Source organism: Salmo salar, chromosome 04 (genome assembly GCF_965601325.2).
Source record: "Salmo salar chromosome 04, fSalSal1, whole genome shotgun sequence".
NCBI lineage: Eukaryota > Metazoa > Chordata > Actinopteri > Salmoniformes > Salmonidae > Salmo > Salmo salar.
In genome coordinates this window covers 21,686,027-21,712,987 of record NC_138294.1, presented here as the reverse complement: position 1 = coordinate 21,712,987, position 26,961 = coordinate 21,686,027, and the positions used below count along the sequence as shown (strand labels likewise).

The 26,961-nt window shown below is 46.8% G+C and overlaps 1 protein-coding gene across 5 annotated transcripts in view; it reads left to right on the top strand.

Annotated features, from left to right (window-relative positions):
• Positions 1-26,961, top strand: part of LOC106602374 (F-box/WD repeat-containing protein 7) — a 189,949-nt gene that overhangs the window by 84,877 nt on the left and 78,111 nt on the right. The window contains exon 1 of one of the 5 annotated variants that reach the window (XM_082974179.1): positions 16,306-16,738. The exons of 2 other annotated variants lie outside the window; for them this stretch is intronic. In XM_082974179.1, the coding sequence (XP_082830305.1) occupies positions 16,499-16,738 (240 nt within the window). In that variant the 5' untranslated portion in view covers positions 16,306-16,498. Of the gene's footprint in view, positions 1-16,305; positions 16,766-26,961 lie in introns of those variants that run through there. 2 more of the 5 variants (XM_082974177.1, XM_082974178.1) reach the window with 2 other exon arrangements.

The window sequence follows — 26,961 nt, the reverse complement described above, 5'->3', positions numbered from 1 at the left end:
CTGACCCGTTCGTTGTCTTCCTCCTGCAATGGGGAATCGCACCATGAAGAAGGTGGCGCTGCTACTGGTGAGCATGTGTGGAGTTGTTACAGTTGTGTGTGTTTCTCTAGGTAGCTTTTCTCCAGACGGCTGGTTGTACTTGACTTGTACACAGCTAACATTGTCCTGAAATACTTTGGCCTAACTGTCGATCTTGATTGTGTGTGGTGGGTGCCGCGTGCCAGCTGACACTGATGTCTTACTAGGCGAGGAGTGGTGGCCTCACAGGACCGCTAACGGGTACAGTCTCTTAATCCTGGAACGTTACACATTTCAATATCAGTGATGTAATGGTCGGTAACGGAGTGACCTGCTCTCTGAAGTATTTGTATATTGATGTGGAGATGTCGTGGTAGGCTATGATTCTCTTCTCATGCAATTATCTCCATAAGTGTCAAGCGTTTTCAATTTGCTTAGTGTGTGTCAGACTGTATGGTGTTGCTGACTTTGCGACTAGACACTAGTTCGACTGCTGTCGGACCTAGAGGAAAGCCAACCAGCTGGTGATTCAGATTGCTCTGTAATTGACCTTGATTCCGTTTCATCTCTTATAGAGTATTTATTTATTTCTCGTTGTTATGCATTACAGTTGGAGAGCACTTTCTTAGAACCTGTGAACTCCAACATATTTTTTAGACAGTCTTTATGAAGAGGGAGGTTGGGGGAAATATAACTGGAGAACAGCACATCTGCTCTGAATTCCCCCATAGTGGCCAGCCCAGAAGCTCTGGTCAGGGCTCAGCTCAGGGTTTGAAGTCCCACCACATGCTCCCTACCTCCATCCTCCTGAGTTATTGTTTTGAAAGAAAAGAGATCTCTTCACGGGTGAGTGACGCAAGAAGACTAAACGCTAAGACCCAGAATTCCCACAGACCCACGACCGGCAATGACCTATTGACCTCTGTCACAGCACGACCCCAAAGTCATGTCCCTCTCTGGTTCTCACCACGTTAGCGCCAAATGGCCAGCAACACCAGCAATCAGTTAAATAATGGTTAGATAAAAAGTTACTGTACAAGAGCCTAGGCTGTGATAATGGACATAGTTTTGAGTAGATGTCGGACGATGTCCTGGTAATCTAGATTAGCTCTGCCCCCGCAGGCATAGTCCTATATCTAATCATAGACATCAGTTTATAGCAGTGTTCTCAACTGGTTTTGCCTCGGAACCCAAATTGCACAAGGTTGTCTCAGTCGCGACCCAATAGTAGCATCGCGAAAACTAATCACAAATACAATCTGGAAACTATTTTGGATACTATATTAGTAGTAAACGTAGCAATTATATGATGAGGAAACAACATTCCCAAGTCTTTCATTGTCAGTAATTAAATGTTGCCCATATTCTTGATGAAGAATGTTAATTAACTCACTGGCTTGAGACCCCAAAATCAACCAGCACAGCGCTGCTAATAGTTCTATATTAAAAATATTATGATTGAAGAAAAATTGTTAAACGATGAAATAATGAAATGTAAGTTCATTATCATTTCTACGCACCTCATACCTGGTTTAAGTGGTTTCAGTTCAGACTGGTGTATTTATGTTTTACTCAGACACCCGCGACACACTCAACCTCCCACCAGTTGAGAATCGCTGGTTTTTAGTACCAAGAAAGAGTTAGTCATGGATTAAACTTAGATTCTTAGCTCCAATATGTAAGTCAGGAGTTACGATCTGAGTCTAAAGCTACTTGATATTACCAGTGTTTTTATAGCGGTGTGTAAAGTGTTAAGACGAGTGTCTTTCTCTGGCTCGCTGTTTGTTGAGATGTCCTTGGCATGCAGCTCCTGAAGTATGGCTTAGCGGGATAACGAGAATGCTCTTTCATTATCGAGAATTTGCAATCAGAATTGAAATCTCCAGAAGCCAAACAGCTAGAGAAATTAAATATTTAATATAGAAAATAAGCTGTTGGAGTTCTCTGACTAAGAGCCCTTGTTTTTAGAATTCATGACAACCAGCTGGGTGTTTTAGACAGGGGATATCTCTTAGTGCCTCTGGTGATCAAGTCCCCTCTCCTCCCAGCGGAGTGTATTCGATCCTTTTGTATTGCCTTTTGGAGTGTGTCTGAGATACGGTTTCACAGCTGGAGACTCAGTCTGTTTGTAATAAGGAGGAACTGAACAGGGTCAAATATCCTATATTCAAGGGATGGGAGAAGTGCTTTTAAACACGCCTATGTGCGTGTTAGCGGTGTGTGGACTAAATAGGCTATGCTATGTCATATGCTATATTAATATAGCCAGTGTGTCCTATCGTGGTGTGGTGTATGTGATTGAGCAGAGATGACAAACTGTGAGAGGTTTGTGTTGCTACCAACATCAGTCCTGAATGTAGAAACAGCCTTGATTGCAGTGCATCTTCAGGCTTTATGGGCTTTGCTATTGGAATACGAGTGTTTTGAATCACGGTGGGATGGACGTATGTGTGATATAGTAAACACCGTGAGAGGTGTGGAAGTGCTGGAACCAACACGGGGCTGGTATGTAGAAACAGCCCTGTGTTAAACTCTGAGTAGGCTGCTGCCTGTGTGGAGGAATGTGTCAGTAAGCTGTTCTGCCTGGCATGTCTTGAGAAGGGGACAGATGGGGGGCTTGTGGCTCTCTGAACTACAGAGCCTGGGTTAGGAGAGGCTCCTGAATTAGACCCTCTCTTCCTCCCCTTACTCTCCATCACTCTCAACCTGACTGCCTGCCAAGTTCCTCTGCTGCTGAACACCACACACACACACACACACACACACACACACACACACACACACACACACACACACACACACACACTCAGACAGAAAGCACTCTCCCACTCCCAGTGGAAGTCAGTGGGGTCATGTTTCCCACAAGGTACAGTGAACTCTGGGATTTAACCTCCGCTCCATGACTACTCACATGCTGTGCATTAACGATCTCTACACCACTGATGACCTCTTCCAATGACCTCTAACTAAACCTGTAACTAACCTGCTGTAGCGCTCTGATCAGCTTCTATTGTATTCTCTACAACAGATACCTTTCTATTCCAAGCAATTAGAGGCATGCCTTCAAACAGTATTACAACGTGATGATCCTTGAATGCCGTATTGGATGTGTAGGGTTTAGATATGGCTGCTGTCTGTTGGGCCACTGTTGTGCAGTTTGTCCACTGTGTGTATATATGAAGGACAAGGTTAGTTCATTGCAAGAGGCTTAACATAAACTAGCATCGGTCAGACTGTGGTAGATAGCTTATGGTATCATAACTAACCTCCCTGGTATTTTGTGGTTTTCTAAACCTTTTTATAGTCTCAACACCACATCACAGATGATTTATGTGGAATATGCATATGCACTTCCCTCCTCTGGGATTCCCCATTAGCCCTGACAATAAATCCCCCATAAACCATCTGGGGTGGTGGATTAGACAGAACAGGAGATTAAGCTTCCATGGTGACTGAGCCGCCTTGTGACTGTTTGCTTGCCTGTGTGTATGTGTGTGTGTGTGTGTCTGTGTGTGTGTAACCTTTAACTGCCCTAATCTAGGGGACAATTGAGGGGGGGGGGGGGGGGGGGGGTGCTGCTGGCCTTTTGAACATGTGAACAATTGGAACCCACTGTCGGTGATCTCAATGACACACCTCTGTGTTCTGGTATAGAGAGGGAGGGGGCCAGGCTGCGTCGGCCTTGCTGCCTGACTTGCAAATGTCTTAATTTCTATGTGGATGAGGTGTGTAGGCCTATGTACAGACATCACATAGACCGCTACTGTGTGTGTGTCGCGCCACACATGCCACCAGAATTGTTCAGTCCATTTTGGACCTGGATCTTCTCCAGACAATGCCCCAGGGGCAGTTAAGGCCAAGGCCCTTCTGGGGGAGGGAGGCCTTTTTATATGCCTGTCTGACAGCCAGGGGTCAGCCCAGATGGCATCTGAACACTGAGTTAATGCAAGTAGGGTAGGTCCTAGGTACAGTGCCCCTGTGATGAATAGAGGCAGCAGGTAACCTAGTGGTTAGAGCGTTGGGCCAGTAACCGAAAGGTTGCTGGATCGAATCCCCGAGCTGTCTAGATAAAAATCTGTCGTTCTGCCCCTGAACAAGGTAGTTAACCCACTGTTCCCCAGTAAGCTGTCATTGTAAATAAGAATTTGTTCTTAATTGACTTTCCTAGTTAAATAAAGGTTAAATTTAAAATAAAAACAGTACATGTCCATGTTTCAAATCACGTTTTATTTGGAACATGCGTCGAATACAACAATAGACCTTACCTTACTGTGAAACGCTTACTTACAAGCCCTTAACCAACAATATTGACTAAATAAACCCCCCAAAAGTTTCACAACTTTTCCTGTAGTCCACAATTAACTCCTTTGTCTTGCTCACGTTGAGGGAGAGGTGGTTGTCCTGGCACCACACTGCCAGGTCTCTGACCTCCCTATAGGCTGTATCATAGGTATTCCTTTTGTCCAGGTGGGAAACGGCAGTATTGAGATGGCGTCATCTGTGGTTCTGTTGGAGTGGGTCTAGGGTTTCCGGGATGATGGTGTTGATGTGAGCAATGACCAGCCTTTCAAAACTACGGGGTGGTAGTCATTTAGGCAGGTTACTTTTGCTTTCTTGGGTACAGGGACTATGGTGGTCTGCTTGAAACGTGTAGGTATTATGGACTCGGTCAGGGAGAGGTTGAAAATGTCAGTGAAGACACTTGCCAGTTGCTTTGCGCATGCTCGGAGTACATGTCCTGTTAATTCGTCTGGCCCCGCGGCTTTGTGAATGTTGACCTGTTTAAAGGGTCTTGCTCACATCGGCTACGGAGAGCCGCTGTTCCTCCAGAACAGCTGGTCCTCTCATGCATGCTTCAGTGTTGCTTGCCTCGTAGCGATTATAAAAGGCATTCAGCCTGTCAGGCAGGCTCGCGTCACTGGGCTGCTCGCGGCTGGGTTTCCCTTTTGTGGTCTGTAATAGTTTGCGAGCCCTGCCACATCCGATGAGCGTCAGCCGGTGTAGTACGATTCGATCTTAGTCCTGTATTGATGCTTTGCCTGTTTTATGGTTCGTCTGAGGGCATAGTGGGACTTCTTATAAGGGTCAGGATTAGTGTCCCACCCCTTGAAAGCGGCAGCTCTAGTCTTTAGCTCGGTGCGATACCTCGAGACTACCTTAATTTTAGACATCGCGCACCAGCCGTTATTGACAAATATAGACAGATCCCCACCCCTCGTCTTACTGGACGTAGCTGTTCTGTCCTGCCGATGCACGGAAAACCCAGCCAACTATATTATCTGTGTTGTCATTCAGCCACGACTCGGTGAAACATAAGATTTTACATTTTTTTAAATCCTGTTGGTAGGGTAGTCTCAACGGCGCTCATCCAGTTTATTCTCCAGTGATTGCACAGCAGCCAATATAGAACGGATACTAGAGGCGGGTTACCCACTCGCCGACAAATTCTCACAAGTCACCCAAATCTCCACCGCATATGTTTCCTTATTTTCTTCATGCAAATGATGGGGATTCGGGCCTTGTCTGGGAGCAACGTTATATCCTTAAGTACTGATATGTGGTCCTGTGTCACATGCTAATACTAAATGTATGACCTCACTGTACTGCAAGCCACATGGTGTATGATGTGAATAGATCATAATCTTCATCAAATGAAGTTGTGATTTTCAGTCTAGACTCAATATAACGATTAACTTATACATAGACTTGTTAAAGGTACATTGTACGAATTATCCTCTCGAACCCAAAGCCTGTTATTTACTTGCTAGACCTAATGAGAGGCTTAACAGGAGACTAGTTTTCCACTAAGCTTTCTAGATACATACTTTAACTTTATTTATCATCCCACAGTTAGTCCTATTAAAATTGAAGCGGGTAAACCATTTCAGTAATTAACAGATTGCGTAAGATGGAATGCCCACAGGATTCCATCAACCTTATAAGTCTAACAATGGTTGTTTACATGACGCTGTGTTCTTAATTACCGACTAATGAGCGTTGTTTTGTAAAGACAATTTTTCTTGTTATAAATATATTTCTCACTTGCTTGTTTATTGTTTAGGGGATTTTTGTTAAAAGCAGTTAACACTCTAACCCCTCAGAGTTTGTCAACAGAGACGTTTATCCTTTCTTCCTCAGAAATAGCCAACCTGCAGCTTTTAAAAAAATTCAGCTTGACAGTTAAAAGAAGCCTCTTAAATTCAACTGAAGGAATTCCAGATGACTGTTTGGGGAATAAAGTGAATTGGTTTTATCATCAAACTACCCAAGTGTCTCTTGATGTGGTGCTCTGCTCTGGTGAATCTTAAAGCAAGCCTGTCCTCTTTGAATTAAAGCACAACCCTGACATGGTCAACACTGCCAGCTCGGGTGATTAGTCTACTCTTAGTGTTGTTGCTAGATGGGGTTTTGAATGCAAACTGAAGTGTTTTTTTTCCTGCCAGTAAGTCCATGGGGCAGAGCAGGGCAGATGTCCGTTGTAGCATGGTCTGTGCTGCAGAACCCAGATAAGGACTAGAGCAGGACCAAATGGGAGGCAGGAGTACATGTCTGTGACATGGCACCACTACTGTGTGACTGGACCGTTGAGTCATTGACCCTGGCTCTATGGGATTAAAGGCGTTTTGGATCAAGGCCAATATAACACAGCCAATAACACAAAACAGAAAAGCATAACAGGCTGTAACAATTCAGTGTTACCTTACGGCACTTTCCTGGATCATGGTCAATAACACGGCCATGCCTACTCTGCTAATACAAACAAACAGGCCTTAACGGTTGCGAGTATTGCCTTTCGGCACAGAAATCTGGTCGTACATTCAGTAACACAGGCAGCTATGTCCACCCATGATACAACCCGAGACATGATACAACAGTTGAGTGTTGCCTTACCACGCGGCGGAAATCTGGTTGTGCGCCCGTGGCCCCTGCTATGCCAGTCTCTCTGTGAGTCTCCGGTGCGACAGAGGAGAGGGATTTCCCCAATAAATCAATGGAGGAACTCTGTGTGCAGCAGAGGAAGCAACGCTGTTGGTGTAACCCTGCTGCTCCACCACACTGTGACTGACATCTGTTCTGCAGTGTGAGTAGCTATGCTACCTGCTATGCAAACACTTAAAGGCACCCGTCTCTTTCTCTTTCCTCATGGATTACTCAGTTCTTTTTTTGTTGGTTCTGCTGCGGATGAAAAAGAAGGGCTCACAAGTTCTGATGAGCAGCGCTCGCATTAGCAGAAGAATTAAGACTCCGGGATGGATTCGAGTCGTTTAAGTGGCTTAAATGCCCCGATATTGAAAAGTTATTGCGTAGAGAATTTATACTTCTCATAACATTGAGACGTCGCGTAAAAAACAATCAATGTTTACTGTGTTGCTAGGCTACCGTTTGGACTTCCTGTAGAAACCTACTCAAACTTCCTCCATCCTCTTAACCATGACTCAAAATAAAGCCCACTTGCACTGATCATAGAAATCAAGTCTGGTGGCTTCAATCAATCGGGACATAGTTGCCCCCTGGTTCTCTGGAGGGGTGCTGGGTCATATTCCTGTCTGTTCCCCAGGTGAGGGGAGGCCAGCCTGGGCTGAGACCAGCAGCGTTGTCCCCCCTCCCTCTGACCCATCTGTTGGTTGTACTGTGCCGCCCGGAGCGGGCACATCACAGACATGGTGTTTGAATATTTGATACCGGCCTAATTAACTATGCCCTTTTACTGGAGACGATGCACTGCTATTCTCCTGAGCCGGGCCCCTGCTGGCTTCAAAGCTACGCAGCCAAGGTTGTTGTTTTGCTGTCACGTTGGAGCTCTGCGTCGCCTGGTTGGAGCTCTGCACACGCGTCCTTCAAACAAAATAGCCTCCACACGCCTACTCTACTGATTCTACGGACGGTAATGTAGCCTACTCAAAAGCATCCACACACCCAGCAGGGAACCGTCCCAGCTGTCTCAGGAATGCCAGCGTGTTGATCCAAGCCTGCTAGGAATAGAGGATCAGAGGAAAAACTGTTTTTGGGCTCCCATTTTCAGTGTTTAATAAACTCAATGGGTCTAAGTCATTAGAAGTTTCTACCTCAACCTTCAAACTTAAGAACATTTCGATTCGTGTGTCTCAATAATGAGAAATCACTCTGAAGTGTTTTAAATGGAGGGGGCTGTTCAACTGCTGTCCATCAACCTTGTTTGTAGCTTTAAGCTAAGTCTGAAAATAAGAGCATGAAAAAACATTTCAGACAGTTATACTTTGGAGTTGAAAGTTAGTTAAATCCAGACAATATTATTTGGCTTACTAGTCGACGGCTAGCGTAATGTAGCATTGACTTGGTGTGATGAACACTGGTTCTCGGTCTTTGGAGTTCACCCATAACTTAGCCTACTCTCTGGAGAGTTAATGAGCAGTCTATGCCTCATGGAAGCTAAATGCTCACTCCATTTTAATCTCTTTTATTCTGTATGCAATGGAGCTCTGTGTTCAAATGCTCTTTTATGGATGTATTTTTGCCAGTAAATTGTGTTTTTGGAGAGAACTGGAACCTTGTTAGGCTAAATACTAATGCTTTTCCTGTTGGTTTGATCTAACAAAGCAGGCCAGCTCTAGCCAGGCCTGAGGAGAATGTCAATGCTGATTGCCTCATCCATCAGTCCTACGCTATGGATAGCAACAAGATGGCTCCTGGGTCCTCCTGTGTGTGTTTCGCCTCAGGCTACAGAGGCCTGGATACCCAGCTAAAAGTGCTAGCCCTAGATAGATGGCATCATTTTGTCGGAGTTGCAACAACCCATTGCATCGAGGCAATCTCAATCGCCCATCCCTCCATCTCTTCCTCCCTTTTATCTCTCCTAGTTCTCCGGAGTAAATGTCAGTTGGCTTTTCATAGCCGAACATTCAGAGTTGGAGAGGGAGTGGAAAACAGCAGGTCCGGGACAAGGTAGCATGTTCGGTGAACAGGTCAGGGTTCCATAGCCTCAGCTTTGTGTTGTTAATGTAGCAGTAGTGACATTGACTAGTTCCACAGTATGCTCTTATCTACCTTATCTATCTGTGCTTTGCTACTGTGCTTTTGTAAAACTAGGGCACTTATGAAGTCTGAACGAAACGGGGCCCTTTTCTCTCTCTCTCTATCCCGCTCTCCCTCCCTTTCCTGTCATGTTTCTCTTTGGGCCACCTCATTACAGGAGACCCAGTGGGCTCCATGTTATGTTCTGTGGAGACCGGTTGGAAATGGTCTGCCATCTCCAGGACAGGGCTGCACTCTGCCGCAGCTCAGCCATGGCTTTCCTCCTTGACCTTGGGAGAGACATTAGTCTGTCTCTAAGGCCTGGCCTGCCGTCTCTAAGGCCTGGCCTGCCGTCGCTAAGGCCTGGCCTGCCGTCGCTAAGGCCTGGCCTGCCGTCGCTAAGGCCTGGCCTGCCGTCGCTAAGGCCTGGCCTGCCTCCGCCAAGGCCTGGCCTGCCTCCGCCAAGGCCTGGCCTGCCTCCGCCAAGGCCTGGCCTGCCTCCGCCAAGGCCTGGCCTGCCTCCGCCAAGGCCTGGCCTGCCTCCGCCAAGGCCTGGCCTGCCTCCGCCAAGGCCTGGCCTGCCTCCGCCAAGGCCTGGCCTGCCTCCGCCAAGGCCTGGCCTGCCTCCGCCAAGGCCTGGCCTGCCTCCGCCAAGGCCTGCTTTATTGGCCCAGGCCACAGGAACACTCTGCCTGTCGTGCTGCCCGGTGTCTGTACTTGCAAATTTTGGACACTTCAGCCCACACGCTTACTTTAAGAAGTCTGCCTGCTTGCAATCAAACGTCTGCCAGCGTGTGAGCTGAAGTACATTTTTGCATCCAATCATATGGATAAATGTCAAGGGATATGCATATGGCGGTACAGGAAATGAATAAGTATACCCCTGAACAGCTCTAAACTCAGGTCTGCCTGACTTCTGCGATGGAGGTGGTTCCGCTTTGTCCTCCCTCTCCCTCTCTCCCACCTGTTATGTGTAATTAACTCTGAGAGCCAGCCTGTCGTAGTGTACGTGGTGTTTTCCCACACGCCGGCTGCCCGTCAGAGACGGGAGAGACCTGGCAGAGCTGAGCCGCAAAAGGCCACGTGCACCCGTCCGCCCACGCCAAGGCAAATGCAGCTGAACTCCCGTCCAACTCTCCTGCTGCTGGCGCCTCAGCCCTCGCCGACGCAATCTTACGCTGGTTCTCATGGAAACCTGGCCGGCCTGGACACATGGAGCTTCACGTTAATTGAACTCATCGTCAGAGGGCATTGTGAGCTAGCTACAACGTCCAATAATAACGGCGACGTCACTGACCAGACTTGAATCATTGGACCTGGCTCGTGTGATGCACACCACTGTATCTGGACCCCTACTGTGGTGTGGGAGGCATGATTGGCTATGGCACCAGGTCTCTATGACAACGGCCCTGGCTGCTGATGGCTGTGTGGTCTGTAGGTGACAGGCAGCCTGCTTCATGTCAACCTCCCTCCCTCCCACGCTGGTTGGATGTTTTAATAAAAATCCTGACCCTGGTAACTGTTGCTATGCGACTCATGATTCCACCCGAGTGCCAGTCTATTTCATCCAAACCCCACAAGACTCCCCTTTAGAGGGCGTCTCTGGGAAAGAGGGACTGAGGATCAAGCTTCCTGTGCAGAAATCTCTGTAAGATGGTATTACACGGTCACAAAGCATTTCACTGCACCTGCTTTAACATCTGTTTTAACATCTGCTAATCTGTGTGTGGCACAAATAAACTTGGATTTCAATGTAGCCTGAATAAAACATGGCATAGAAAACTGCTGAGAATCCTGGTGCAGTTCCAACAATGTCCACCAGAGGAAGGCAGTGCTCTGGCTGTGGAGTTCCATAAGCTCCGACTGTCTGCTGCAGCTGTGCTGCCAGAGCAGCATCCCTGGCTTCATACACAGCTATTTCACATCTGCTACCCACTGTCACTGGACAGCCTCATTCAGCCGTGTGTGTGTGTGTGTGTGTGTGGTGTGTGTAGGCCCACCCTGTCTGCTCCTCTGGGGTAGTGTCAGAGCCTCTGACACACAGAGCCACCTTGGTGCACAATGCAGGGGGATGGAGGTACTGGGAGAGGTCGGCTGTGTGGATACGATGAGGGTCAACGGCTGAGGACTTGATGAGCGCTGGGATGAATTCTACTGTCTGGTGTAGGCCTACAGTAGATTTGTTTATTTCACTGACAACCTGTTCATTTAAAGAGGAAGCATGAACTCAATCCCAGCTTTTAAACGACCTCATCTCAAACACTGTGTGGTGAATGCAAAGGTGCTCATTAAATTGGCGGAAAACACATACACACACACACACACACACCTCCTACTCTGGGCCATACCTCTCAACCCTCTGTAGTTGTGGCAGTTCACAGGCACACTCCAGACACGACATGTCGAGAGGTAGAGTGGAGCCGAACAGTTGGGATCACTGAGTAACACGGATAAACATTTGGCTCGTTGAACACACTGCCCCCACGCACACACGTCCTCTCGTCCCTACCTCCCTCACCCATTTCCATCTCTATGCAAATTGACTTTGGCATTTCCCCTGTCGCCTGCCTCACCCCTGTAGCAGCAGAGCCTCTGTTGCTCGCCACCCGGCTTGGCTGACGAGCGCCACAGCTTTATGACCCTCGCCACCCGGGATTAGGTTGGAATGTCTCTCTGTTGACAACTGTTTGGCCCCAGGCCTCTTTGCGTCGGGAGTGAGCATTGGGGAAATTATTAGGCCCCAGTGGCAAAGCCACAGTGCCCTTATTTTTGGGGACGCCCGCCTCGTTGAGCATAGGGCGTTGGGCACCGCGTTTTTAGAACACATCCTAACTTTCCATTGTACATTATGGCCATTCAGGATTATGAGATAGGCTTGCATGCATATATATATACACACATGCCTGTGTGTGCCCGGACCAAGCCAATTTGTCATTTGTTTGTCCTTGGAGAAATGTGTTTTAAGGACTATTTCTCACACAAGCAGCCCTAGACATTAAAGATGAATGGCTGCTTGCAATTTTTATGTTCTTCAGCTAGTTATTGTTCTCTCAAATGAGCTTTCTGTTGCACTTTTAGTATGTGTGTGTGTGTGTGTGTGTGTATATACTGAATATGGGTGAGAAGGTCTGGATTCATATTGGATAGACTGGAGGCAGGTTTAAACCGCTCTTGACAGAATTGACATGTTGCTGCTCCCAGGCCAGTAGTGCAACAGGAAGCACTGCCACTCGTCTTCTATCTGCTAAATAGCTGTTGGCTTTTTGACTTACCTCCATGGATGTTTTCAGATTTTGAAGCAATACAATGTCTAGCAATTAGGATATGGAAATGGGCCTGTGCCTCTGCAGAGCTGAACACAGCCCTATGTCCCAACAGTGTCTATTTAAACTTCAGCTGTTTTTCTTAGGAACTAATCAAACACCAACCAGAAGTGTTATTCTTAATCCTATGTGGATGTTATTTTCTCTAGGCCAAACTCTTTTTCAAATACTGTGTAGAATGTTCTTAGTTGAATGCATTGTTGTACCAAATGACTAGGTATCTCCCTTTCTCTTTACTCCGGCGTCCGATCCATGTGAAAGTCATTTTAACGTTTGTATCTTCAATGCTATTGTTATAGGGTAACGGCTTCTGCGACCGTAATCGCTGGCTGTCGGCTGGTGTTTATGCCCAGCGGAGATGCTAATGTAAACAGGAAGGAACCTCAACCCGCACTTGTACACAGTGGCAGGCTGTCGCTGTTCAAGGGGCTGGACTACTCATTCAAAATCTAATCAAGTCCAATTTTATTGGTCACATCCACATGGTAAGCAGATGTTATTGCGAGTGTAGCGAAATGCGTGTGTGTGTGTGTGTGTGTGTGTGTGTGTGTGTGTGTGTGTGTGTGTGATTACTCATTCATCAACTTTGTGTTCTAGCATGTGTTGTATAGATTGGTACGGCTAGTCACTCACTGTTGCAAGGGAGGTGTGACTGCAAGTGTGTTACAATGTAAACAGCGAGGAAACGGTCTGTGTGTGGTCCGGTGTGAGCTAAGCCTTCCCAGCGATCCATCATGCCCAGTCACCATACAAGCCCAGAAGATCCTTGTTATGCTTTGTTTGATTTGGCTGTCAGAGCCTTCCAGATGTGTGAATAAGGGAATGTGTTGCTACGGTTACGTGTAAACAGGTTCCTGTTTCTGAATAGTCTGATATACCGTATTTGTTTTGTATTTTAATGGATTTGCAAGCGTCCTTAGTCTAATGTCTTCTAAAACACAAGTTGGCCTGACGCATTAAGCACTTTAAATAAAGCTGGGATCTTTAATGGTGAAATAGCCATGTCCATTTGGGATATTACAACATCCAAAAAGTTACTGCAAACAGCACCCTTTTTTTTTCCTCCCTGAAAATCCTTGCATGTGCCATAGAAGGACACTATGTACTGCAATTGACCGTGCTGCGCCACGCTTCTCAGCTCGCCGACAAAAACGACAACGGAGGTGGGGCGGCCAGTGGCACCGTTTCCCCCTACTGCGGATTCCATCTTTAAGTCATAGGCTAACATCCTCCAATATGTTGCCTCAGTTTTTAGCCATATTTCGACTTCTTCTTGGAGTTTTAGTTTCAGTAATATAGGTCCCAGTCCTAGCAGCATTGGCTGTCATGGTCAGAAATATTTGTAAGTGTGCTGAGTAACTCGAGGTCCAAAAAGGCTTGACCTTTGACACATCAGCGTTTCGGAGCTTTCTCCTCACAGAATGCAACCTTAGGGACCCCGTTGCACGGTCGTGGTATAGACTACAGGAGTGAAGTGTGTTCTGGAATAGCTCTTCTGACAGGGTGTGTGTGTGCTCATTGCTTTTGCCCAAAATGCTTGAGCAAGTCAATTGCTTTGTTTACTGAGGATGAGTTACCACCATGCAGGTAAACCTAGCATATTCTCATTAAGAAGATCAGACTGTAGGTTAAGATCCTATGGGCTTATATAGCCCATCGTAGTTAGCATATTGGCGTCCACTTTAACTGTAACCACAACTATTAACCTTTTTATAGTACCGCTCAGTTGATCTCCCATCCCCCGTTCTACCTTAAACCCTGACCTCTAAATCTCCTCAAGGCCTGGAAGTTAATATCCCTCTGGAGGCTTTATAAAACTGTATGGCATTCAGGATAAGAGATTCCCTCAAACCGAAGGCTTTGGGCTTGAATTCCCCAGGCCCCAAGGTTAAATCCCTCATGGCTGACATTCCTACCGTTTACCTTGGGCCTATCATGTTAACAGACATAAGCCTCAGCACTGGGTCCATGGCACATCGTTTGGTAGTTGGAGATTAGCCAAAAAGCTCATGTAGCCGGAATATAGACATGGGAGATACATTTTCTGTAGCCTATTCAGGATGTGTTCGGGAAACGAGCAGTTTTGCTGGTGTCTCTGTGGTCCTTTATCACCAATGGGCCTGCCTTGCTTGTATCCACGTGTCTGCACTCTTGACTGTTTACACTAAACCTCAGTGGGACAAGGTACTAATGCTGCTAGCTCCGCATTCAGACTAGAATCACACATTCATACAGTGGAGAGTTCTTTTGTATCTATGAATTATTCAGTTGCCTGCCAACATCCAGAAGCAACACAAAATGAAGAGGCCTCTCTGTTCAAGAGGACTAGGGCTTTGTTTTTCATGACATCTTTATTGATAAGGGAAGGGCAGCGTAGGGGGGAGTCAGCATTCTTTGTTGTCAGTCAGTTCTGCAGAGTTGTGAAGACTCTGTAATCCCCACTGATCCAGACCTGTTTCTTCTTCTGTAGTTGAATTTTCCCATAGCAATTATTTATTTCTCCAGTCTTTTGATTAGAATTTGAGGAAGGTCCACGTGCTGAGATGTGTGACCTATGTGGGTATGGTAATGGAGTCTATTCCCAATAGGTTGACACACTATATTGAGAAATGTCCTAGCCGGCATGCAGCAGCACATTCTGTGGACAACATCGTCCCCGAACAAGAAGAAGTGGAGGCAATTAAAAAAAGTTGGAGAACTTCTCCTGCTCTTCTAAGGGAGATTTAGACCTTCAAATGAAATCCCAAGTTCAAGAAACGTTGGGAAACGGCCGCACTCCAGAAAGTTTATTTAAAAAATTTGACAAAGACGTCCCCCACCCCCCCCCCCCCCAACATTTCACCTTTTTTTATTTTCTGCCGGACAGGGTAACGCTTCGGCAGTTATGCCTTCATCAGAGTGTCTGTAGGCCTAAAGCCTATCCATCCTGACTCCAGGACAAATAAAGCCTTGATGAAGTGACACACATTCCAACATCTGTCTGCTGTAGGTTTCTTCCTAGGTTCTGGCCTTTCTAGGGAGTTTTTCCTAGCCACCGTGCTTCTACACCTGCATTGTTTGGAGTTTTAGGCTGGGTTTCTGTCAGGGCTTTGAGATATCAGCTGATGTAAGAAGGGCTTTATAAATAAATTTGATTTGCTGTGTGAACGGCAGCCCTAAATATCCTTCATCCGCTTCAGCATCATAGTCAAGGTTACTATGATGCCGTAACTCCCTGGCCGGCAGCACGGAAGAGTTAGACTTTCTGTTAACCCTTACTTTCGATTTGATGTGGTCGACGGCATCAGGCATTCATAAACATGGGCCTAAGTAATTCTGAGTGTGAGGAACATTCTCTTGACCTGTTGTTCGAGCCTAAATATGCTATGTGCTAACAGTATTGATCTGCTTGACATGAGTTGGCATAAACTGTCACTGTTTATGACCGGTGTCATGTCCCACTGCGATACTGTAACATTTTGCCCCCCCCCCCCCCCCCCCCCAAAAAAAAGTTACCTGACACGGACTAGCTGATCTGGACATTTCTGACAAATTGTAGATAGCTGACATGACAAGAGGAACTGCTGATGCACTACCCAATATAGAAATGTCACCTTGTGCATTCTACTATTACAACTTTCAAGAGTAAGTTGAAAGCCCGACTGAGTTCCTAAAAACACAGTTTGGGAATCACTGCGTTAAGAGACCATGTGAAAGCAGCTGATTACAGTGGTAAGTCAGGCAGGAGCAGACAGGACAGGGGGGGCTGGTCTAGGGGGGGTTGCACATGTCACCCCATTGAGCTTCCTCATAACTGCAGTTTTGGACAACCGGTGGAACTCATTCCTCCCCAGGGGGGTCAGGGAGCCGGATTCCACAGTGACTCGTCCTTCCGAGGGGGCGTGGCCTATCCTGAGGCATGGCAGACAGCTGCTCTGCCTGGCAGGGACCGCAGCGGTGACATCACGCCCTGGGATATTTTAAAGGGGGTTGATGAGCTGGGGAGCGAGCTCGGACTGGACAGACCAGCATCAACAGCGCACCGTGAGGGTTGTATTAGTGTTTTCAAGAGCTCCAGAGAGAAGAGTCAAATTCCCCCCGGCGACTTTGTACGACAACCTGCTCCCTGAGCCGACCCGCCCCTGATTCCCCCTCTGGGATATGACCTACTAGCCCGTGTTCTTGCAATGCTGAGGCATTGCCCCATACCCCTTTTCGCATCTTCCGGATCCCGGAAGAAGATGCCCAAGGCCTCTGGGAAAGAAAAGGCCCCCCTGGCAATACCAGAAAGCCAGGCCCTGGACATAGTGGCAGACCCAAAGGTGGTGGTCAAGGTGGCTAAGGAGCCTCCACTGCCCCCGCAGAAAGTGCTCCGGATCTTCAGCATCAACATCATCACTCAGGGGCTGCCCTTCTGTCGCAGACGGGTGAGTGCTGCCGGGCTTGGGCCCAAGGTGTGTTAAGGGGGGGTTGGGGTTGGCCAGATGCTTACAGACATGAGCGAGGAATCTCGCCTGTCACCCACATAAAATGTCAAGGGGTCACTCCGCACCCTGCTGGCTCATCTGTGAGACGGGACTGACGAAAGCAAAACTGTCTGCGTTACTAGTGCAACTGTGATTCTGTTTTAGCGTCAAGGTCTCTTCCCCGTTTCCTCTCTTCTGTTGAGTTGCACGGTATCAGTCTCTCAGTGTTGTTGTGTTTGTAGTTAATCAAGGTGACAGTTTTTGTCTCCATCTGGCAGAGGTTGTTTGTTTGTCGTCTCTTTGTTTCTGCTCTGGTGACTTTTCTTTTTGTTTTTGAAATGTTCAACAAGAGTCTTGTTTCTTCCCTGGGTTGTATTTTGTCAAAGTGAAGCACAGTGGAGGCTGTCTCAAAAATAGTTCTGACCTCTGACACACAAGCCTTCTCAACGTGGATATAAACACGGTATCTGGTTAGGAATAACCCACCCCACCTACTACATCTCTTCCCACTTCAGTCAACAAACAGTCATTTGTTACCATGTACTGTTGTCTTGTTTCATTTAATCAAGATGGAAAGAGTAAGTGTTGGCACTTGTCCTTGACCGTAAATGCAGTGACAGGTTTTATTCTTGTCAAAGCGTTTCATAATATGAAAACTGTATTGCCGACACGTGAATGAGCGCAATAGCTTGTCGGTTTGCTAGAATACCCTGTTCCCCGGGGACTTTTACTAAGGGTTTTGTCACAATTACGTTATACCATGTTGTGTAATGCTAACAAATGCACACTACCCAATCCTTAATCATGTGCCTACTTCGGCAAAAATGGCTTTCAACCAATTTATTTGTTTAAGTATTCAGTGTGTCTCTAAAATCCGTTTTTTTATGCTGACGTGTGTCCTGGGTAGACTGCTGGGCGCAACAATGCACTTGTTGATGCAGTCATGTGCTCGGGCAGCCTCGCCCAAAGCGCCGTTCAGGACTCCTACGTGTGACCATAAAAAGGCTGCATGGTATCTCTCTATTTATAGATTATGTTTAGGAGACGGTGACCAAACGTATTGATCGCAGGGATAAACACCTGGCAGCTTCCGTAGTCCAAGGAAATATCAGTTGTCGATGTTTCAAGAACGTAAAGTTCAACGTTTTATAGGGACAAGTGCGTAAAAGACAAAGGCTCTTGATGTCCTCTCCCTTCAGTAGTCTTTTACTGCTGACGTGTTTCAATGATGTCATCCGATTAATGGGAGAGGTGCTGCTAGATAGGAGGGGGGTTTAGTAAGTGACGGCCAGGACAGTTCAATGATATCTGACGCGATGGAACGTTACACCTCGACAACTGGCCTGCGGCTTTACTCCTTATGCTTAGCAACTTAAATTAGGCCGTCCTAATGTTTCGAGGAAAAAATGGGCGTAGGAAAATAACTTTTGTCGTGTTTAGGCAAGCATATCCTGCCGCGAAACCGGCTTCCGTTTTGAGAACCCGGTCTCTTTATGCACCGCTTACGCCATGCTCGTACCAGCCCAGCATCCTTGCACGTACGCGCTTTTTATTTATTTATATATATATATATGTATGTATGTGTGTGTGTTGTGGTGCACTGCGGCAACAAGTGGAGAAGGTGCACACTTGTGAAAGGCTGACCAAGGCTTTGACTGCCATTTTGAGCTGATATCCTGCCAAATTGAATTGCGGCCCACACTACCTTTTTTATAGTTGTTCCCCTGTAAGGAATCAGACCTAGCACAGCTTTTGTACCCCCTGTCTGTGACGTGGGAAATGTTGGCAGCCCTTGATGGGCAATTTGCACTTTTGTGACATTGTACTGATGTAAATCCTTAAAAAAACTTCCTCACTTGGGGGAATTGAATTGACTACAGCTAACAGCATTGGTATTTTCTTGTCAAATTAGACTGGCACCTCAATGTTTGGGTGTTGGCTACATCATAGTAAAAATGCCTTGGAGCTTAGACGAAGGGCTCTTTTTATAGGGGTTGCTGAGGGAAGGATGGGAGAGGACATGAAAGATTGAGAGAATAAAATTGTCCTCTTTACACCTCCTCTTCTGCAGCTTTCACAGAGGGAGTTGAGGGACAGAGTGAAGGATGGAGAGGACACAGCTAAAACAGTGACTGAGGGGCCTGCAGCCCTCTCGCTCGCTCTCCCTCTCTCTCCCTGCCCCCTCTCGCTCTCCCTCTCTCTCCCTGCCCCCTCTCGCTCTCCCTCTCTCTCCCTGCCCCCTCTCGCTCTCCCTCTCTCCCCCTGCCCCCTCTCGCTCTCTCGCTCTCCCCCTGCCCCCTCTCGCTCTCTCGCTCTCCCCCTGCCCCCTCTCGCTCTCTCGCTCTCCCCCTGCCCCCTCTCGCTCTCTCGCTCTCCCCCTGCCCCCTCTCGCTCTCTCGCTCTCCCCCTGCCCCCTCTCGCTCTCTCGCTCTCCCCCTGCCCCCTCTCGCTCTCTCGCTCTCTCTCCCTGCCCCCGCTCTCTCCCTCTCTCTCCCTGCCCCCTCTCGCTCTCCCTGCCCCCTCTCGCTCTCCCTCACCACTTTACCTCCTCCCTCTCCCTGCCTGCTCCATCTATCCCTCTCCCCCTGTCTCTTGCTCTCCCCCTCTCTCTCTCTGCTGTCTGAGATCAAAGCCAGCCACTGGGTAAAACAGCTCAGAGACAAAGGGATCAGAATGGTAATTTGTCCTTCATTAGCTCTGTTTACGAACTAGCTGCAGGTTCAAAATCGGAGCCGAAAGGGATCTAAGGGGGTGGCTAGGCAGGATAATATCCACTATGCTCTGTCTTTCCTGGCCACAGAGTCAGAATTAAAGAGATGTTTCTCTTTGTAAGTGTATCGCTCACTGTCCAGTGGGATTCAAGTGGCACTCATAATAATCACCATAATCATTTTCTGCAAGGTAAAACAGACTGTTATATTCCTCTGTTACACCACATGACTAACAAAAAGGGAGACCAAACTAGGTTCACAGTCAACGCACACATCACAAAGCGGGATGAGCAACTGTCCAGGCATATGATGGCTATCGCCCTTGTTTAACTCAGTGGTTGTTTTGGACCCGGTACCCTGGCCCTTTAAAAGGCTATGTTTGTGAGGTGATTCTCCGCAAGAATTTCATGAATGCAGAATGTCTTGACCTCCATCCGACAAGTGTTCATTTGTACCGTGTAATGTTTCAGTTGTGTTGTGGGCTGTAAAACGCCGTTGAGGGTGTTATAACTGTAAATAATGTGTCCCGCTGGGTACCTTCTGTTTTCTCTCATTCTCTTGCTCCCTCCCTCTTTCTAGTTCATACCTCCCTTCATTCCTTACCTTCCTCTCCTTTGGTAAGGAGTGTTCTATGCCCTGTTTTCTACAACTGCTAGGGAACTTCAGCCTTGACGCTAATTAGGATTTAATCGGTTGAGCTGAAGGTGAAATACACCTTTTGGTACCAACCAGACCTAGGCCTCCAGGGGAGCATGAAACGAGATACCCCTGGCACAGGGAACCAAACACGGGGAGAAAAAAGTTAGTTAAGGCCCCACCTCTGGCAGCCTCCGGATAGTAATTGGTTTATATATATAAAAAATAAATAGGAATGTAGGATTACGCCACTGTTGCCGGTTGAGCTTAATCCCTGGCTTCACGTTGCGAGAGTGCAGTTTCCCCCTCCAAAAGCAGTGCAGCGCCCTCGGCATGCCAACCACTCCTCCACATCAGGGGATCTTTGCCTTCCCTCTCTACCTCTTTCACTCTCTCCCACTAACTAAAATACTGCAGAATACAGGTGTTCTATCAGGAATTTGCACACATTCCCCCAGTAAGATTAACTTGGTATGAAAAGACAAAATGGGCCCTTACAGGCTTCCCCTTTTGTTCTTTGGTGGGTCGTGTTCAAGAACAAGTTCCTTTTGTTTTTGCATCTTTGTCGCTGTGTTAAAATGGTACCAACTGCAAGGAGAGAGTTCCAGGCCCCGAACTGAGAAACAGTCTAAACTTTGCCGCTGGCTGCCTTCCGGAAGAACTTTGGCTCAGTAGACCAAACCAAACAGTAGCTAGGACCCCCATGCCATGCCCAGTTGTGAGACTGCTCTTGCTGGTGTGCCACGCAGACTCCATCAGACTCTACTGTGGAGGCAGCAGCTGGCTCCAGTGAATGGAATTGCTGGTATTTCTTTGGTCTCTATTGGACGTTAGAACTTAAGTCCCCGGAGCTTCTGCTTTCAAGAGAGCTCATTCCTCAGAGTCCAAGGAGCTTTCACAAGACATTTCTGTCATTTCTAATGCGACAGTGTTGCTGCTGAGATAATTGCTGAAAAGTTTAGTTATTTTAACAAAAATACGTTAATTGACTTCAGTTAACTGAATACATTATCATATGTTCCATAGTACGGAGCGATTTAGTGATTTGAGGTTGTTTGATTATAAAAAAATTATCATGGTTTCGATTATACATTAAATGCATTATGAAACATTGACAGTAAAAATATCTATATTTTTTAATGGAAAGTCAATCATTAAGAACAATCAATTGCAAAAACATAGAGACAATGGAATATTTTCAGTCAGGTCAATGGAGAAATAGGAAATGACTGAAATAATAAAATATTTCAATTGTAAGTTTTTATTTTATGGCTTGATTATTTTTCATTCCTTAAAGTCATCATCTCATCTCTGCTCAGGGAATAGCAGCCAGCCAGACCATCCCGAGATATGGTCTGTACGGTCTTTAGTCATCCTATTTAGCTAGGCTAGCCTGACAAAATCATTTTTCTGGTTCTTCAAAGTAGATGAGGCATACTTTCACAAACGGTCTCTATTCCTCTCGTTGTTGTGTACATTCCTTTCTCATGCGTTCCGTGTGCATCTAACCTAACGTAGCATGCGTAAAATTATCTCTGTCCAAGCCGGAAAGAACAGGTGAAATGGATTTTCTTAACTCTGTTTCTTGAACTGCATTGTTGTTTAAAGAACTTAAGTGTTTCACGGTAAGGTCGTATGTATTGAAATATATTTGAAATAAAATTAATTTGATTATGGTCATTGTTGTTAATTACCAGGTTTCTGCACTGAACTAGGTTGAATATTTGCTTAATGCAAACTACAACTCCCCTTCAGGCCAGCATTTCTGTCATGAATGATTAGATTTCTCTCTAAAGAAACGGCGCGTTAAGCTCACTCAAATTCCTGAATGGAATTCAAGTAATTGAACTGACATCAGTCAATTAGTTGTTTTAATAACGATACCCCCCCACCCCAAAAAAACGAAATCTTGGCTATCGCTCAGCAATAATGTTACATAATATTTGCTTCCTCTGTAATAGCTTAGCAATAATGTGTCTCCTGAAATGTAGGCACGCAAACATAAATACGGTCCTTGTCTGAGGATATCTCCAGGATCTTTTGTATCGTCCTTCAACTCTGTCAATCTCCTGATATAAATAGCATAGGGACTTGGCTTGAGTTTCCAATTAAAATGTGCCAACATAGGTTACGCAAACCTCGTTTCCCAAGCCGGAACAGGCATCCAGCTGTTGCAGTAGAGATGGTTATCGGGAATAAGACTTACACAACAGTATATTTGAGACTTGGTGTTAGTTTCCTGGCTCATCCTGCTGCCATGCCATTTTGGGTAAGATGATCTGGACCTGCCCATTACAGCTATGTGTCCTGTCCCCTGCCATCAGCCAGGACCATTTGCTGCTTGGACTTTCGCTCAGTATAGGCTACAACTTTCCCTAGAGACTCTATCAAGTGCAAAGCGGATGAGCTAATGGCTAGATCTCAAAAGCCACGAAAAGGAAACGCTTTGCTATTTTGTCCGTTTATAAATCCGTTCTTTGCTTTTCTTCAAAGTATTTTTGTATAGCCTAACGGGTACATGTAAGCTGTTGCGGATTTAGCAGTTAATCAGCCAAGTATGTAGTATAAAACTATGTTGTAATTGAGTGCTCATATGGCCTTTTTGTTTGTTTGTAAGGTTGTGTCTGTGTATGTGAAGCAGGGCGACGTGACACTCTTGGTAGGTGCGGCCTACGATGTTTGCTGCAAGCCAGGCGCAGATTGCAACCTCGCTGTCATGTCTTCGGTCACATTTCAAAAACATTTCCATTTCCAAGAGTGTTGGATAAAAGGGATATGAGATGGCACTGATTTTTAGGCTGTTAAATTCAACTTCGCCAGCGTGCTGTTTTTATACTGTATATGCCCTTGCGTGCTAACTGCTTAGCACTACTCTGCTTCATTCATCATACTTTCAAACAAGTTATTTGCAGAGAAGGCACAAGAAATGTTTCCACCTTTATGCCAACGAAGAGATGTTGAGAAAAGCCCACACCAGGCCTTAGAGATCAGTGCACTGCCAGTTGACTCCCTTAACTCCCTCACGCTCCTCCCAAGACTCCAATCTCTGCAGTGGATTATTTCTCAAATCCATCTCCTTGTAAACACATTTACCAACTTCTTGCCGGTCGGGCCCAGCCATGTATTAAGTAAGGTGCCTGCGGCGGTCGGTCCAGAAAAGACTTTTTGGATTTGAGGAGCTTCACCCTGTACTCATTTGGTGCTACATAGATCAAAATGGGACTCGCAATCCCTTGACTCTGCATCATGGCCCACCGAAGCAATCGTCTTTAGGGGTCTCGAGCGAGGCTCCTCGCCGCGTCGCTTTAGTGGCCCTATTCACGTTATTGCAGTTGACAGCAAGGTGTCATTGCAGGAGAGAGAGTTAAAATGGAGGGCCTGGAGAAGCACCGGAGATGGTATATTTGCTGATGCAGTAGACTGCAAGACGACAGGTCTTATGCTGGAATAATAAAGCACCCTACATTACCACTCCAATACTTGCTGAGTTCTGGCTTTCTTTTTGGATGAATTATTACATATTTAGCTATTTGTTTCTATTGTGTCAGTATTGTGTCACGCTTCAACATGATGACCTTAGTGGCAGAGTACATTCATGAGGACCGCGTTCACAATTTCACGCTATCCCCGCACACTAGAAATCCAAGGTCCCTCTGACTAATCGCCCATCTATTCCCTGCCAAGTAGAACAGGTTACAGGGTATTGAACAGACCCGTACGCTTGTTTTTACTCTGTATCTTGCTGGGCAGTGACACAGCTTTGAGCAGAGGATGAAACACAGACTCCCAGAGGGGTGTTGCTCTCACAGGGGAGCCGCCTGTTATGTCCCTTCAATGGGCCTCGTGGGGTAAGACGTGCCCTTGGCGACAGGGTTAGCCACTGGGCAGTCGGTCCGTTGTATCTGCAGTCTCTCCTTTCCCAACAAGTTCACTAGAGATGAGTCCTATCTGGGAGCTCTTTATGGCACCCTCGCCCACTTCTAATCCTTCGGTGTCCATCTTGTCCTTTTTCTATTACAGATTATACTCTTTAAGGCTTTTATTCATCGCCCTCCAGCTCTAAATGCCCATTTTTCCATTATCAGTAGACAATCCGGTCTTCGCTCACAAACTGACCGTAAGTCCCCATCACCAACTAAGTGTTGCAGTGCGATGGATACCCATAGTATTCTGGCTGCGCATCACAACCATCTGTCCTGCTGCTCCTTTACGCTCTATTAATAGAACCCACATAAGAACAGCTCCTCTCTGCTGTTATGGCTCAGCTGCTGAGAGAAACCCACAACACGTTCGCCTCAGACGTACTGACCTCCCCTTCAGTTCAAAGCCAAGGAAGAAGTGATGGCGAAATTATGTCAAATCATGTCAAAAGGATTTGTGGGGTATGGACTCGTGCGGTGTTCGCCTGGTGTTAGCTGTCTCGCTAGCTAGCCTCACTAGCGCCTGCCTCCCTTCCCGCACCTTGGCGTATTTGACCATATCTGTAATATCTATATGGGCGGCTGGCTGCCACGTTCATCTCTGGATTTGTGATCTGGACAGCTGATGCCCGGCCCCGTTCAACCCCCACTCTCTCTCCTGAGGCGAGGACCAGAGCTCTGCTCCCTCACTCCTGGGAGAGGTGCTGGGATTCCATTGCCCTTGGGCTCCAAATAACACTGAAGGGGGGAAGGCATCTGCTCCATGCTATTCTAGGCAGACCAATTCCAGGGCAGAGAGAGGGAGAGAGCCAGCCAGCAGTTCGGCCCAACCAAGCTGTTCTGTCCCCAACTAAGAAAATGAAGAGGCAAGGATTCGGTAGCCAGGGAGTACGGTCGGTTTTCATGTTTCTGGTTTGTAGCAGCAGTCTTATCGAATCATCTGTTTAATTTCACTTCCTCTTGACCTGATTTTTTTGTTTGATATCCTCTAATCTAATCGACCAATACGAGTTTTCTGTTCTGTTTACCCACAACGAATCATGGTAAACAAACACGGTTCCTTATCAGTCAATGTTCATCAGAGTGTCCTGGAAAACATTGACTTGTTTCCGAGTACTTCAACATAAATTAGCCTGGTCATCATTGATGACACGGCGATCTCTCGCATGCATATCTTGCATGTCTCGACACTGTAGCCTTTACAAGTGAATATGAGTTCTCTCTCTAAACGCTGCATGCATTTGTCTGCTGCAGTGTGGCCAAGACCTGCTCGGTAGGCTCACGACCGACTGGCTCAGGTCGTAGTTTAGTCACGGCCCTTCCCACCTGCAGCAGGGCTGCCTGGAGGCACTGACATTTCCCACGGCAGGCGGGGGCAAGAGGTGTTAAGAAGAGACGTTCTCCTCCCTCAGGAATGTGTCACAGGGCCTAAGCATCGCCATGTTCCCCAACCGGAGAGAAACTGAAGTTGGGGTGACAGCTTTAAAAACCCTCGACACGCACGCAGATACACACTGCTCTGCTTCTCAGTTGTCATCTCTGGTGTACAGTACCTCAGGGTCTACTCACACATACTCTGCAGATTAAACTGAGAGTCATCATTACCAACAACTACATCCAATGAGTAAGCCTGAGGTTAAACAAGACTGCGTTGTCGTAGCCTGATTTCTCCTTGCTGCTTCACTAATAGCTTGTTTGGGAGTCTGTTTTTGAAGTGAGTCAGAGGTGTAGCGTATCGGGGCCCCTGCATCTCGCCTGTGATCTAGTATTGCTAAGCACTTGTGTCAGGAGCCACATGGGGCCGAGCTGCTCTAGAAGTTTTGAGATATTTGGGCGTTGTGTTTGTGCCGGCGTCTCTAAGCTGCCAGCCTGAACCCAGAGTGGCTAAGCTACCCTGTCGCCTCTTTTCCACCGAAACTTGGACTGTTTATTTTCAATCAACAGTTTTCAAGGAACTGATGCTATGCTTCTCAATGGGCCCCTCGTGCCACAGCCCTCACTCTAACTGTGTGTGTATGTGTATATATATGAGAATCAATCTTCCTCATTGATCAGTTGTCTCTGGCTTTGATGGCCGTGTGGCCGAGGGACAACAGACCTTCCCCCCCAAAAAATTATTATAGAATTTTTTTCTAATTTGTGTAATTATGCCTGTGCGACACTGCCCTTGCTCCCCACCTCCACAGCCTTGTGTTCTGGGCTGGGATCCCATGGTTGGAAATGTGAACTGGTTAAACGTCTGTCTGGTCCTCCTTTCCAAGCCTCAGGATCTGTTTCTACTCCCATTTTAAAACCCACCCACCCATCTCTCTGTTGCTCTGGCTTGCGCACCTAGCCGGCACGTAATTGGGTCGTCAGAAGCAGTCGGACACAGCTGGTGAATAGATGGCCAACCGGCCGGCTGTAATTGATGCGGCTGTCTGCATGGTTTGTTTAATCTGTGCATAACCCCTCCGTCCCTCGTTCTCTGTGTGTGGTCCCCCTGGCGCTGCTCTGAGGGTGCAGGTGCTGAGAGTGAGAGAGCGATGCCAAAAGAGAGAGATGCAGAGCGAGACAGACTGAAGGAAGGATAAAGAGAGGGGGAGGGAGAGAGTGGTGGGCATTTCTTAGGCGAAAGGCTTAGATGCAAGTCATAACGGTCATAGGATCCTGTGAGCTATGAGCTGGCAGGCGACGTTGCCTCTACCCCTCCCCTCCCTGCTCTCTCTCTCCCTCTCTGCCCACTCTTTCTCTCCTCTCTCCATCTCAATTCAAGGGGCTTTATTAGCATGGGAAACCAATGTTAACATTGCCAAAGCAAGTGAAATAGATAATAAACAAAAGTGAAATAGACAATAAATGAACAGTTACACTCACAGAAGTTCCAAAAAGAATATAGAGATTTCAAATGTCATAATGTGCAAATAGTTTCTCTCGC